The sequence below is a fragment of the Pristis pectinata genome, chromosome 17 (genome assembly GCF_009764475.1).
Source record: "Pristis pectinata isolate sPriPec2 chromosome 17, sPriPec2.1.pri, whole genome shotgun sequence".
Taxonomy (NCBI): domain Eukaryota; kingdom Metazoa; phylum Chordata; class Chondrichthyes; order Rhinopristiformes; family Pristidae; genus Pristis; species Pristis pectinata.
Window position 1 is genome coordinate 32,680,428 of NC_067421.1, and position 15,465 is coordinate 32,695,892.

Consider the following 15,465-nt stretch of genomic DNA (forward strand, 5'->3'; position numbering starts at 1 on the left):
CGGAGGGTGTTCATGTTACTGAGTTGAAATAATCTTTTGGAAACGATAAATAAGGTTGGTTCAGTCTCTGCAATGGTGAGAAATATGTGGGAATCACTGGATAATTTATAATAAATATTTGAATAAAAGACCTATAGTTATTTCGCTTTCCATAAAGTCTGAGGGAAAGTTCCTATAAACAGGTCCCGTTGGTCAGCTTTTAGTAGCATTCGTGGTGGTCTGAACTTAAGCAAAGTTGACTTTCGTGACACATAAGTTTATTAAAGGCGTGTAGAGCTCCCTTGTTGGAAATGATTGTTTCCTGTAGCCATGTCATTAAGTTACAGTGGTCAGCTGGTCACTATAATACGGAAGCTTATTCTCATATTAAATTTGCTGATAGAAAATCGTTGGAGTCCTCAGGAGGGAGGGTGAAAGGGAACTCTGACCAGCTGCCTCTGCAGGGGTGAACTGGGGCTTGGGCCAACCCCCTTTAAATCCTGACCCACGGCTGCCCCAGGACTGGGAGACTCGCAAAGTGGGACCGTTCGGTGTAGCGGACCCCTGGCCCTCGGTGTCGCATCAGGAGATTTCCAGGCGGATTATTAAAGCATTTACGCTCATTTTTTAGGATTCTGCTCTTTGCCTTTGTATGAAATGTTGGGGTAGCCACGTGCTTTTTAAAGCGGCGTGGACAGTTTCCAAAATAAACCCGGACTAGAACGGAGCAGAACGTGAAGCCACTCTCCCTGGGCGCCCGACACTGTTACTGATTAATGTGCATTGAGTAATTTCCTGTTTGAGAGAGTCTGGGACTGCGACTCGGCAACAGCTCGAAGGAACATCTGTAAACTCCCACTGATTTCCGGCTCGAAGTCGAGAGGTACCGAAGTGGCTTGAAGTTTTGCTTTAACCCCGCGATTGTCCGGAGCCCGGGTTTTGGAGGGTGGACTCTGCCGGGCGGACTGTGAGTGTGTGTTGTTCCGGGTGAAGGCGGGAGACTGCACCTGCCAGCAGGTGACCGAGCCAGGCAGTAGGTATGGCGTTACTTCCAGCGGCGAGGTCGCGGTGGGATGGGCAGGATAGGGTCTTGTGGGGGTGGGGTGTAGAGGAGGGGATGGGCTACACTCCAGACCCTTAGGTGGGGTGTGGTGCACCGGTCCCAAGCACTGGGGTGGTCACGGGATTTTGCAAACATGAGGTCGGAATTGCAGGGACAAGCCTGGGATTTGAGGGAGTTACAGCCCGCCGTCTCTCTGATTGACAGTCCTTGCTCAAATTCCTGGGATTGGCTGGATCTGCAACTTCCTTCCCTCAGCTTTGTCGGTTCTGTCGCCGCAGTGGTTTCACAAAGTGAAACAACAGGCCAAATTACTCCATTGTGGTTGGTAATTTGAAAAAGTTACCAAACTTATTGATGAACATGGGTTTCCCCCTCTGGAAAATAAAAGGCGTAAGACTTCCAAACAAAATCCAGCTATTGTCAATATATTTAAGTTTCTTTTTAAATGTTGCATTGGTGGTAATGCATCGACCATCAATGGCATTTTGGCCTGGTGTCAGAACGTCAAGTCCCAAAACAACCTGGTTTGTTCTTCTGGTGCAGCACCACCGTTTTCTTAGATTGTATCCCATATATTGCATAGTCTCTCTGAACCTGTGCACCCTCTAACACCCCGCCACATCATGGACAACCTCCCCAAAGCATTACCTTGTACCTATTTCTGGATAGAATTCCATTTGCCACTTTTTTTACCCACTTGACTGGGTTTTCCAGTCCCAGAGTCCAGGTCTCCATTCTGTGGAGTTCAGAAGAACTGGGGGTGGGGTGGTGATGACCTCATTAAAATGTACAAAATAGTTGCAGAGCTCACAAGGATAGATGCAGGAGGATGTTTCTCCTGGTTGAAAGGTCTAGAATGAGGGGTGACATTCTTAAATGAAGGGGAAAGCCCCTTGGGACTGAAATGAGACATTTCTTAACTCGAGGGTGGAGGCTCGGTCACTGAAGACTCAGTCAAATTTAGATCAACAGATTTCTTGACATTAGAGGAACCAAAGGTTACGGGGACAGAACTGGAAAATGACGATGAGACAAATGATCTTGTTGAATGATAGAGCAGGCTTGAAGGGCTGAATGAGCTGTTCCTGCTATTCTTTATGCCTTTGTGTTACTATAATGTACAACTGCCTTCCACTACCACCCTGCCGGTATTGGTACACCTTGGTCTTTATTGACTGAGGTTTGCAATGCAAGAGCAGGAAGGACATGATTAAAATTCAAGGCCAGAGTATTGTTTTTACAGGAAGAATGTGGTAGCGCAGAGACAATTTTTAGAGAGCCTGAGTCAAGTGGCTAGGCTTGGATAGTGTTTATTTTTTTTTAAAAAAAGGAAGTTTAGTTGATGTGCTTAAAATTACAAGAGGCCTAGAGAGGCTGAATAGAAAGGACCTATTTTCCTTCAGTAATAACAGAGATTTAAGATAATTGGCAGTGGGGTTAGAGGGGAGTTGAAGAGAAATGTTTTCATCTTGAGTGGGAGTCTGAAGTTCATTGTCTGAGGATGATGGAGGCAGAAATCTTCATCGCATCGAAAAATCTGGACCAGCAGTAAATACAAGGGTTCAGACTGAGTGCTGGCTCTGTCATCCCTGCATGGATGTGATGGTGTGAATTCCCTTAATTTGTGCCATAAATCTATGTGATGACTTCCATTCTTTTTCCTCTTTTCAGGATGAGTGTCAAAATCGGGCCCCAAGGAATCCATGTTGATCATTCTGAGCTGCTGTGTAAAGATGGCTGTGGTTACTATGGGAACCCAGCTTGGCAGGGCTACTGCTCGAAATGCTGGAGGGAGTGGAATCGTCGGCAGCAGCAACAGAATGAACAGCTGAATAAAGGGTAGGTTTGAATCTGGGTGATGATGCTGCGTGTAAGTGACTTAAATAGTGCAAGCATTCAGATTATATTTTAATGTGCAGCATTGTCCTGTGTACTTGTGTTTAGTCTGACAGAGACTGGGAGTTTAGCCAGAGCTCATTCTGCACCACAGGCAGAAGGGTGTCTTTAAACCTGAACTGGAAATGAACCCGGTGCCAGGAGTATGACGACCAAACCAGTGAACTCTGCCCCTTTCCCACTGAAAATGGTTTTCATTGCACTCAGAATGCATTGCTGATCACCTGACTCTGAGGTCCATTGAGTTGGGGGCTTCTGGTACTTTTTTTGGTTTAATTTTTTTTGGAAAACTAATGAAGGCCAGCCTAGTTGGTAGCAGTGCAAAATACAACCATTGTTACTGGACTCGATGACTTCGTCATGGTTCAGTGGCAGAACTGGGCCCTGACACCAGTCATTCTGCACCCAGTAATAACAGGCAGGCAAGAACCCTTGGACCAAGAGATGGCTGTCAATGGAGACTGTCTTGTGGCTCAATTTTTGCACTTTTTTTTGTTATTTCTAGAAGATCAAAAGGTGCAATTAATGTAAACCTACCTCGCCTCTAGTGTTGCCCCTCCAATTTCCCATCTGCATGCTGCCTCTTGCTGACAACATCAGATTTTGTATGTATGCTAGGACCACACAGCTCCACTGGACCTTCTTCGCTGCAGTGACTCTACCTGCCAGACTATTGTCTGACATCTAGGACTGGATGAGCAGAAGTTTCCTTCAGCTAAAGATTGAGAAGACTAAAGCCATCTTCTTGGCTTCATGTCACAAACTGTTCCTGAGTCACTGACTCCATCTAGGAACTATCTGAGACTTCCCTCCTTAAATCTTTCTTCCCAGCTTGCCCTGACTTACACTGTCTTATTTGCCTATCACTACTGTGGTTGCTGACCTACATTGGCTCATGGTTAAGCAATATTGCTTTTTGCATTCTCATCCCTGTTTATAATCGCTCTGTGGGCTCTCCTCTTCCTATATCTGTAATTCCTTCCAACTGTAACAAGTTCATCTCCAATTCTGGTCTCTGCTCGCCCCCATTTTAATTGCATCAGCAACATAAACTGCACCTTGGGATTTCCTCAAAGTCTCTCTTTCCTTCTTCGAAAATTTTTGCTCAGAGTTAACTCTCCAACCAGGCCTTTGGTCATCTGGCCTTCTTTTGTGTGGCTTAATGTCATTGTGGGGTTTTGCTATGTTAAGGGTACTTTGTTAATGCAAGTAGTTATACATTGAATACTTGTTACTTATCTGCTTACTGTTTGACAGTATAGTCCAAGCTTAAAGTATTTATCCAAAGTTAAAACATGTTATAAAATATTGCTTTTTAGATGTTGAACCAGTGAAGGAATAGGGACCTATTGAAGTGTTCAATATTGCTGGACCTCAGAACGGCATGGTTAGTTAAATATTACAGTGGATCACATGGACACCAGCTACTTAACTCTCTCTGTGCATTTACTCACAAATGTATTTTACTCTAAATATTCTCTTTGTTTGCTGGTTACTTTGGACATCCTAAAGTTTATTTTGCAGTAGCAACTCATTTAAATACCTTCTGAGGAAAGTTTGTAAAATTCTTAAATTTCAGTAAGTGATTCAGTGACATCAGCTTTGGGGAACCCCATGAGTTCTCTCATCACCTGCTGTTGCTTTTCTGGTTTTGTTTTTTTCCCAAGCTGCCTTTTTAGCCAAGTTTTAGTTCCTGATAAATGAAGTTCACCCTGGTGAGGTTGTGCAGCAGTAAAGAACACACTGGCCTCCTCCGTAGGGGATGTTTCATTGGCAAGACGAGTATTTACAGCCCATCCCTGATTGCCCTTGAGAAGGTGAGCGGACTTCTTGAACAACTGTAATCTTTCAGCTTAAGTTTCTCCCGCAAGGTGGTTGTGTAGAGTTCCTGGAATTAAACCTTCTTGATAAGTGAATGGTGCAGGAGTTGGAGGGGAACTTGCAGGAGGTGGCATTCCAGGAGCTTTATCATTCTTGATGGTAGAGGTTACAGGTGTGAGCAGTGCTGTTGAAGTAGCCTGGAGAAGTAGCTGCAGTGGATTTTGTCTGTGGTGTTGGAGGCAGTGTTCGCTCAGGGTGGTGGATGTTTTGCTGTGAGGTTTGTTCAGCTTTCTTTTTTTTTCTGCCTCTCTCCCTGGAATTCTCATTATAAACTCTTCCTCTCTACCCACTCTCCTTCGAGACCCTCCCTAATCCAACCAAGCCTTCAGTCACCTGCTCTTTGATTTGCTCCTCGACTTGTGTTAAAAGATGCTTGTCTGTTGCTTTGCCTGTTTTGCCCACTGAAGTGGGTTCTCGGGTTTAAATAGAGCACAAGCTGAAACAGTGGGGTTTACACCTTATTGAGTCAGGTATTCAAGATTTATTTGCAATATGATGAGGAATACCCTGCTGTGGGAAGACAGTTTCTGAATCAGATGAATAGAACTGTAGCAGATGTAAATGCAGAAAAATACAGAAAAATTTGGTGTGATTTTGTTTTTTTTAGTGGTAAACTGTGTTGCCAATGTAAAGAGTAATAATTAACCAGGAAGATGAGGTGGTGCTAAACTAACATCACAAGAGGACTGACACAGTGTGGCCATGAGATATGAGCCACACATTCTGTTTCCTGCATGTATGCAGATATCTTGAAAGAGGAAGAAATTTCATGGGTACATCCCTTCACTGACTTTCACTTGCCCCCACAGTTCCTCTCCGTAGAGTCCCCAGAGTTTTTCTCCCTCCCAGTTTCAGAGGGGTGGGTGGTGGGGTATCTGGGTGCATGTGTAACTTGGATCTAATGCTGATGGTAAGCATTTCCGTATCATGTAGGGATTTCAAATAAGGTATTGCCACAGTTTTTTTTAAATTGCATTTCTGTGATATTTTCTGCCTGTTTGTATCACCTTCTCTGAAAGGAGAGAGATGTAGGACAAGCCGATAAACTACAGACCAGCAGGAAGTGTGAAATACATGAGCAAATACAACTTGCCTTCTGTTAGCTTTCAGTAAGTCACAGCACATTTACTGGGGTTCAGGTTTGTGTCAGATTTGACTCCTGAATCATCCCTGCCCACACTGTGCAGAAGTGGGCTTCTCTCACCAAGAGTCTGAGTTGAGATTTTTCCAATGTGTGACGTTTCTAGCTTGCGATTAAGAAGAATCACTGTGAGTAAGAACCTTTCTCTTGCCTTAATGCTTTATTTGCTCAGTCTTTCAAACTGGGGCTTTCTGGTTTCCTCGGTTTGTATTTTGTTCAATGTTTTAACATCTACAAATGTTTGTAAGTTGCAACAAACAATCTGTTGGAGGAACTTGGAGGGTTGGGCAGCATCTGTGGTGGTGAGGGCAATTGTTGATGTTTTGGGTGGAAACCCTGCAGCAGGACTGAATTTCTAAATTGCCATTTCTTTACAGAATGAACAATGAAGGGCCAACAAGTTCACTGGTTGCAGGGGCCACTAGCTTGCTGTTCAACTTTTCAAAGTTTGAGAAGAAGAGGAGCAGTGAGAAGGGTCGTCGAGTCAGCACAGTGAAGAAACTATTTAGCTCCAAAGCGCCGCCCAGGCAAGGTAGGCTAGAGTGTGGCGAAATGTTCCGAGGAGTGCGGGCAGATAAAATTTGACACCCCACCACGAGGTGGCAAGTGAACAAAAGCTTGGTTAATGTTGAAGGTTTTATGGAGTGCGTTAAAGGAATGACTTGCATTTAAATAGTGCCTTCACATCACTTTAGGGATGTCACCAAACGTAGCCAATGAAATTCTTTTGAAGTGTACTCACTGTGGTAATGTAGGAAGTGTGACAGCCAATTTGTGCCCAGCAACCGGTCATGAGGGGCCATATAGAGGGATATGGACCATGTGCAGGCAGAAGGGATTAATTAAATTAAGTGTCATTAACTTAATAGTTCGGCAAAACATTGTGGGCTGAAGGGCCTATTCCTGTCCTGTACTGTTCTATGTGAGGGATTGGCTTCAACACCACAAATAGATTCTTTGAATTAGTGCCCCTCCATCCAACGGTGCAGGAGTCCCTCTGTGCTGTGTGTTTTTCTTGATCAAGGTTTCTGGAGTGGGACCTGAGCCCATGAACTTCTGTCTCCACTCTGCCAGTTGAGCCACAGCAGATGGAATGTACATACAGGGGGAATACAGGCTCGAGGGAATGTGCAAACACCGGCAGTCTGTGACTTTCTGTGAGCCATTCTGATGTCGGATAGCCGTTCAATAATTAACCAATACTTCACGTGAAGTGGCACAGTATGGGCCTTCAGCAGCCCTGGGGTCAGAGGTGTGGTCTCTTACTCAGGATCAAAGCTGTTTCAGTGTTGTTGCTGAACATTGTTTGTACCAACTTACCCCCATTCAAGCTGTGTTCCCTGCACTTCAAGGTGACAGTTCCCCATCCTCGACTCGGAGTCAGAAGGTCGTTTATCCAGGAGACACAAGCACATAATCCATGTTAATGTGTTAAAGTAAGGCCCTGTCTTTCCCTTGAAGATGGACATACAAGATCACATGGCACTTTTCAACGAGCAAGGAAATGCTTTTGCACTAACGTCAGGTGACCTGCGCCTTACTGCAGTTAATGTTACTGAATGCAAATTGGCTGCCATGTTTCCCAATTATTTATAATATTGACCACACATCAGAAGTATTTTGAAGCTCAAGGATTGAGATGTGTTATAGAAATGTAAATTCCTTCCCTCGTTCCACCACCTCGCATGTGATCATTCCTTGTTTGAGTGCTAAACAAATCTATTTGACTGCATGGTGAACCTTGTTCTGAACTTGCATGTAGAGCAAGGCTCATTGCAGGTAATGGATGGTCACAGGTGATTGGGAATGGGATGTCTGTCTTTTTTCAAGGGCTCCTGTGCAGCCTAGGAAGATTCGAGCCAATAGGTTTTACCTCTGATAACTGCCCCGGTAAGGAAATCATTAAATTCCACCTCAATTTTTATTTGCTCTGTTTGACCTAGTGCAGGCCCTTACAATGGCACTGCCCTCATAGCTTGTACCCAGTTTCCGCAGAGTTCTGAGACCATCTTGAAAAGAATACCGTGTCTCTATAAATAGAGAAGGTACTCGTGCCTTAGTTGGTTTAAAGGTGGATAAATCCCCAGGAGCAGATGGAATTTATCCCAGGCTGCAATGGGAGGCAAAGAAAGAGTTTGCTGGGGCTCTGGCTGAGATTTTTAAATATTTGCTGGACACAAATGTGGTACCAGATGACTGGAGGATAGCTAATGTGGTCCCACCTTTCAAAAAAGGCAGCAGAGAAAAGCCTGATGACTGTAGACCTGTGAGCCTAATGTCAGTGGTAAGGAAGATACTGGGGAAAAAAAAAATCTGATGGAGAGGATTAATGTTCACTTGGAAAGGCAGGGACTAATTAGAGACGGCCAACGTGGGTTTGTCAAGGACAGATCCTGACTGACCAATTTGATTGAATACTTTGAAGCGGTAACAAAGTGTATCAATGAGGGCAGGGCAGTAGATGTGATTTGCATGGACTTTAAGGCCTTTGGCAAGGTCCCACATGGGAGACTGGTTCAAAAGGTTAGGGCCCACGGGATCCAGGGCAAGTTGGCAAACTGGATCCATGACTGGCTTGGTAATAGGAGACAGAGGGTGATAGTCGAGGGTTGCTTTTAGATGCCTGTGACTGGTGATCACAAGGATCGGTGCTGGGACCCCTCCTGTGTGTGGATATGTTTGTGGATGTGGGAGGCATGATCGGTAAAACCAGGAGTTTGGTGGAGGAGTTGACAGTGTGGAAGGTTGTCGTAGGCTGCAGAGAGATATCAATGTGTTGGCAAAATGAGCTGAAAAATGGCAGGTGGAGTTTAACCCAGACAAATGTGAGGTGATGCATTTTGGGAGTAATAATGAGGTTAGGACATACACCATGAATGATAATCTTGGAGTTTTGAGGAACACGGTCCTTGGAGCACAAGTCCATAGATCCTTGAAGGTGGCACGCTGGTAAGTCAATGTAGTTAGGAAGGCATACAGGATACTGGCCTTCATTGATTGGGGCATTTAATACAGAAGGAGGGAGGTTATGCCCATACTTTGTAAACCTTGGTCAGGCCTCAGCTGGAATACCGCATGCAGTTCTGTTCCCCAAGGTATAGGAAGAATTTGCTAGGAGAGGGTGCAGGGGAGATTCACCAGGATGTTGCCTAGGATGGAGCAGCTCAGTTATGAGGAGAGACTGGAGAAGCTGGGTCTGCTCTCCCTGGACTGGAGGAGGTTAAGAGAGGACATGACTTGAGGTTGAGAAAATTGAGGAGTATAGATCGGGCAGACTGCAGGAAACTTGTCCCCATATCAGAGGTAGATAAAGCTAGTGGACATAGATTTAGAGGGGACATGAGAGGGATCTTCTTCACCCAGAGAGTGGTGAGTACCTGGAATGTGCTGCTGAAGAATGGTGGAAGCAGAGTTGCTGACTGCTGTTGAGAAGTGTCTAGATGAGCACATGAATTGCCTAGGCATTGAGGGCTATGGACCAAATGTTGGGCAACGGGGTTAATATGAAAGAGTGCTCACTGGTCAGTGTGGATAAGTTGGGCCAAATGGCCTGTTTCCATGCTGTACAATTCTGATTTCTGTGCTGATGTATTCTTGCAAGTGCTGCCTCCAGTTGGGTCAGAGTGCCAAATTCTCACAGGTTGCTTTCTGTTCTTTTGGACTGTAAAGAAAAGGTCCTTAATTGATGCATTTCTGTCTGATTTAATCTCTGATCCTTCTCCTAGAGATCCAGCAATTCCCCATGGTCAGCTCTCCAACGTCCACACCAGTACAGTCTGGGGATTTCACAGACTTCCTGAAATCACTGCGGAAGCCGTCCATTCAGATCATCCAGAAACGCTGTGTCCAATTTATTGAACATCTTCAGGCGAGGCAGGTAATGAGGCGCTCTGGCTCCTGGTGTGTAGTTTTTTGCCGGCTCACATCTCTCACCTTCTCCACATTGCACACCATTCTGCACCTGGTGGGGTGGGGGGGACATATTTATCCCTCTGTGTTCATGGTTTACACTGACGTGCTAGAGAAGTGCACTGCTTGGTCGAACCACAACTGAGCAAGTGCTGCTGAATAACACTGTCAATGCTCCAACGATTACTTTGCTGATGTTTGACAGTAGGTTGAGCTGGAGTTACCCAGTTAGGTCTTGCCCAAGACAAGTGGGACATTGTTGGATAGATGCTGTTGTTGTAATACTGGAACAGCTTGGAACACAACTGGAGCAAGGTCACTGATGAAGCAGCTGAAGGTGGGTAGATCCTACAGCTGGGACACTCTTTGTTGTATCCAGTACACTCAGTGTTTCTTCATCTGGAGTAAACTCGAGTTGGCTGAGGACTGGCTTCTATGAGGGTGGGAACTGAGGAGGAAGGCGCGATAAACTGACCGTGGCACTTCTGGGCAAGTATGGCTGGAAGCTGGTTCACCTGTGTAAAGGTGGAGGTGCTGGTTCTGGGGATTTGAGGTGATGGAATTTTGAGTCTTGTCGGTTGATTTATGGGATGAGGTGAACTGTGGGACCTGCAGTTTCTATTGAATTTGTGTCTTCCAGGATTTGACTGTGGAGGCACAATCCGAACTAGCACAAGACTTTTACCAGAACGTTGCTGTACGTTTTAACGGTGAGTGAAAATACAACAGGGGTTGGGCAATGCCCTGATGCCTTTTAATTTTCATTTTTGAGAGAAGGAAAGCAGATGAAGGTTTGAAATGGATGAAAGGAAATCCCTCTGAACCAATGGGGTTGCTGCCTTCTCTCTGTAACCTGCAGACAATATCGTAGGAACGTGCAGCTTCCGATGGTGGGCACAGAGAAAGCAGGCCACGTCAATGTGGGAAAGGGGCAATCTCCTGAGCTGTGTGCAGAGGGAATACTAATTTTTATCCTGTTCTAGTCCACTCAGTTGTCACATCTATAGCATTCTCCTAGAGAGTTACCCCAAGCTTTGTTTTGGGTGGGCGCACTCCCAGACAGCAAAGGCTCTCCCAGCAGAAATTGCATGAAAGTTTGGATTTCTTTGAGGGTTTGCAAAGCTCTGCTTTGAATGTTACCTCTGTGGCATGTGAATGGGTAGATATACTCTGAGAGTGGTGGGGGGAGGAGGAGAGGTTGTTCCAACCTCCACTCCCTGCTGGTTAGTCTTTTCTCGACCAGAATGGTGATTTAAGGTCATGAAACCCATGAATTAGAATAAGGAATAATCAGCCATGGTTCCCATTCCTGATCTCAGTCTGGTAACACCTTCCTGTTGGAAGTCCACTTGTGGGTACTGAGTGAGTCTGGTTTGTTCTGTCCCTGTAATGAATTGCAGGACAATGTTCCTGAGGAGCTGGTACTTGAGACACGGTACACATCCTCTGCATTGCCATTTCCATCTGATAACTGCAATCTAATCCAGTAATGCTGTCTACATCCCTCTGCATCGATGCCAAAAGATCCACTTCATGGCAGTTTAGGAATGAGATGCTGTTCCTAAGTAGGAACACCAGGTAATTTGCCAGGTCACCGGGCTGACGGAGTTGTCAGCGCAGTGAGTTTGAGCACAGTTATTTTTAGTGGGTTGCTGAACAGATGCTCCATGTGATTCATTAGGTTTTGAGCAACAGACATCCCTCTGGGGCAGAAGGTTGTGTTTGCAAGTCAGGAACCAGGGAGTTAATGTATAGAGACCAGGAGAGAAGCAGAAGGATACATAACTTAAATAAAAAGGGACAAAACATTCATTTGGTGACATCACTTACCATTTTGTAAGCCTAGGCCATTCGGTCCATTGCATTGAGTCAGCACTGGCTGGAGTTGGTTATACGGGTCAACTTTAGGGGCTCTTTCTATCTGTGTCCCTGGGGATGGGGGAATCTTGTAGCCACCAATCCGTTTAGTGTCCTTGCTGGGATAGGGGGGCTTTTAACCTTGATTGCTCTTGGCTTCCTCATGATGCAGGTTTCTCGTCTGAGCAAAAAGACAGGATGATGGATAACATCGAGAAGTTCATCATGACCCAGCTGTACAAGACTGTGTTCTGTCCTGATAGCTCAGAGGATGAACGCAAGGATTTAGCAATACAACAGCGTATACGGTGAGTTTTCTTTAACATACTTTGGTTTCAGAGGCAATAGAATGACTCCTTGGATCAGGAGATTGTACAACCTGTTCAATCTGTTGATGGATTCCATGCGATTGTTCAGCAGAATGGCCACTGATCAAAATCCATTCACCTGGACGTTTGAAAGTTGGGACCTGCGTCCCAGGGTTGGTCAGCATGTCTTGTGTGATCTTGCTGCTGGAAGCTTTGGCAACTTGAAGGTGTTTTTTTTTTGCCAGGAATTTGTAGGTATAGTAGGGAATGCATTTAAAACAAATTTAACATTCTCTGCGACCAGTTCATAGTGGCCCACAACTTCCTTGACCATTTGAAAGTGCTTTGGTTGTAAGGAGTTGGGTCCAATGTAGTTGGTATATTTGTTGATGTGCACATTTCGGTTGTTGCCTGTGTGCCCCACAGTCCTTTGTTGGTCCGGCCCTGCTGTCTGCCTGTTGCTTCCAACCACGATGTTCTGTTTCAGCCATCCTACTCCTTTCATTTCTTGTGAGATGATCTCTCTCGACTTATTGTGCTTTTTGCCTCTCCCCTGATTAGTTGCCTGCACTACCTTTTCTATACTGACCAAAACATTGACTCGTGACCTTGTCACATGTGAATAAGTTGACATTTTGACAATGAAAGGAATGACTGCTTCTAACATTCTTTGACTTTCATCATTCAACAACTCTTCCAGGTCATGTCTTGCTCAACTGTTTAAAGTTTTGACCTAGTTTTTATCACTTCATCCTATCCTTTATTCTACTTTTAAGCTACCATTTCCGCATCTGACAATGCATAACTTCCTTGTCCCTGGCTGAGCTCTGCTCTGTTTATCACTTGTGTGTTGTCTTCTCTCTCTACCTTTTTTCCCTTAATTTCCTGCCATCAGCTTTGCCTCAATTTCCGGATCTGTGACTGCCCTCCATGCCCTCTGTGCCACTGCAGTCTTGGTTATTGACGTGGAATCTCCATGTCAGGTCACCTGTAACCCTCCATATTCAGTCTTGTCTTCAACATTGGTCCCTATGCTCTTTACCCGGGGGGAAAAGTATTGCCTTTCCATTTGACAGGCTCAGCATTAACCTTTTGATTCTCCTCGTCCTGCCCTTGCAGCCTCTCAACCTCCCACAACTTCTCAAATGAAGTTTCTGAGAAGCAGGTTTTGGGCTTTCTCCAGCACCACCTCTCGAGCCCAGCACCTCCCACTCTCCCTCTTTTGGAAGTGTCTGAGAGCATGTTTCCATGTTTAGATTGTTGGTGTGAAGTGTGTTGGACATGGGATGAGTCTGAGGTTGTGCTACAGTGGTAAAATGAATGATCAGTGACCTTGAGCACAGGAATGGGACACATTGCACAAATCATAGTCAGTCCATTTCTACAATGTTTTAAGCCCATAACTAACTGGATGGAAATCTGGCCACAACCTCTCTCCAGTGTGAGTTGTTAACCCCTGCCCTTTCTTTGTGCTTGCAGGGCCCTTCACTGGGTGACCCCTGAAATGCTCAGAGTTCCTCTTGATGAGGACAAGCCAGAGGTCACCGAACATCTTGTGTCTGCCATCACAGGTTTGTGCTTGGGGATGGGGGAAGGCACTTCCACATGACCATATTGCACCACAGGCAGCTATGAAGTGCTCTGGGATGTCTCAAATACACAAGTCTCCAATTTCTCCATCTCTCAGTTTTGCCTATTGGCTTGATGCTGGGTTCTAGTGCACTGCCCCACTCTCAGTGATGCAGATGGAGGGCACTTGGGCCTGAATAACATTCCTGATGGATGAACGAAAGCCATTGTTATGATACTGATTTCAGCTGTCATTTACTCTAATCATCTAATGAATGCTATTTTCCAACAAGATCAATATTTCTGAGCAACAGCAACATCTCAGCTCTGGGGGTTGGGTGGTGGAGGTGAAGAAGTCTTGTTGTGTAATTTTACCAAGTTCTCGCTATCCATGAGGAGCACAGTTTCCTGTACAGTAAAAAGCACGGGCATTACATGTCAAGTTCCCTGGGGTGTGAGGTTTTGCAGCTCTGGTTTAATAGTGAGTTTTTTCTTTATAAAATGGACTTGTTTGCAATGATGTGGGTAGTCTGTGTTAGAGCGTGGGTTTTGTTCACACAGCTGTCTTGTGATTTCACAACTGCAGTTAACTAAGGTTAAGTCAGGAGGTAATGCAAAGGCTGGTTCTTGCTCATGCTTATCGCTACATGTTCCTGCGTTTCAGATTGTTTTGGTGTGCCTCAGCCTGGGTGTTGGGGTGGTGGGATATTGAGATGGGGTCTGAGCCGACCTCTTGTGTACGCAGAACCACGGATGGCAAGTTAACGAAAAATAGGAAGTGAATGTATTCAAATGGGAGGGATTGGGAGAGCAGTGGAGGGAGGAAAGGGAAGGTGGATAGTTGTAAATGATTCAGAGGGACTCTGGAACGTTAGGAAGAGATGCTTGTGAAATTGCAGACATGGTTCCAACCCACTCTTTGCAGCCAGAATAGATCTGATTAGATAATTCTTCTGTCAGTCACACTTGGAGCTCACACTTCTGCACATGGCTGGGATTGAATTCACCACCATAATTTGTTTGAACCGATCCTCCACTCACTGCATTTTACAGGAGAAATCTTCCTCTTACTGGGAGACTTTGCTGTAGTTTTGTTTAATCATGAGTTATATTTGCTACAGATTGTACCAATTTTTAAATACCGTTTAGATTATTCATATAGGATGCTGTTTAATTTGGCTGTTTGCTGTTCTATATCTTGGTTTGCTGAGTCCCAATCCCACCTCCAACTCATGGCAGTAGACGCCTATTGGTGATGCCAATAGGCGCCCTGGAAATTATGTAACAAATATCTACCATTTGGGTCCAAGTGACAGATTGGAATATAATCGAGGGGTACATTTGGTTTCGATGTGTTCTGAAGTGAATAGGACCAATTGCATTTGGACAAATGGAATTCAAAAATTGCTTCCTCAAATCTTTTATTAGCAATCGTTAAGATGGATTCCAAGCGAGCTCCACAGGATAAGCTGGCCTGCATCTCAAAGTGCAGCCGGCACATTTTCTCTGCAATCCAGATCTCCAACGGAAAGCCAGGAGCAGCGGACGACTTCCTCTCCAGTTTGATTCACGTGGTGCTGAAGGTGAACCCTCCCCGGCTGCACTCCAACATCCAGTACATTATCCGCTTCTGCCACCCGAAGCGACTGATGACTGGCGAGGCGGGTTACTACTTTACCAATCTGGTAAGTGACAGCTCCTGTCAAGTTTATTAATGTAGGCTGCATGGAGCAGAGTGAGTGGAGGGAGCCCAGTCAACAACATGAAGCATTGATGGTTTGTTATTAGCAGTGATGCCAGGCACTGGGTGCTCTGTATTAATGTTTTATTGCTTTTTAATTGTTTTGATGGCTTTTCCTTCC

General features: G+C 45.2%; 1 protein-coding gene across 6 annotated transcripts in view; it reads left to right on the plus strand.

The window, feature by feature from the left end:
* Positions 1 to 374: 374 nt before the first annotated feature.
* The window catches only part of LOC127579269 (rab5 GDP/GTP exchange factor-like), a 31,197-nt gene continuing 16,106 nt past the window's right edge, over positions 375 to 15,465 (plus strand). For 2 of the 6 annotated variants that reach the window (XM_052031933.1, XM_052031934.1), the window contains exons 1-8: positions 474 to 1,016; positions 2,714 to 2,881; positions 6,338 to 6,492; positions 9,686 to 9,837; positions 10,510 to 10,579; positions 11,899 to 12,034; positions 13,514 to 13,605; positions 15,032 to 15,288. In XM_052031933.1, coding sequence (XP_051887893.1) covers positions 2,715 to 2,881; positions 6,338 to 6,492; positions 9,686 to 9,837; positions 10,510 to 10,579; positions 11,899 to 12,034; positions 13,514 to 13,605; positions 15,032 to 15,288 — 1,029 coding nt within the window. In that variant the 5' untranslated portion in view covers positions 474 to 1,016; position 2,714. Of the gene's footprint in view, positions 1,017 to 2,713; positions 2,882 to 6,337; positions 6,493 to 9,685; positions 9,838 to 10,509; positions 10,580 to 11,898; positions 12,035 to 13,513; positions 13,606 to 15,031; positions 15,289 to 15,465 lie in introns of all 6 variants that reach the window. The other 4 variants (XM_052031936.1, XM_052031935.1, XM_052031937.1 and 1 more) reach the window with 4 other exon arrangements.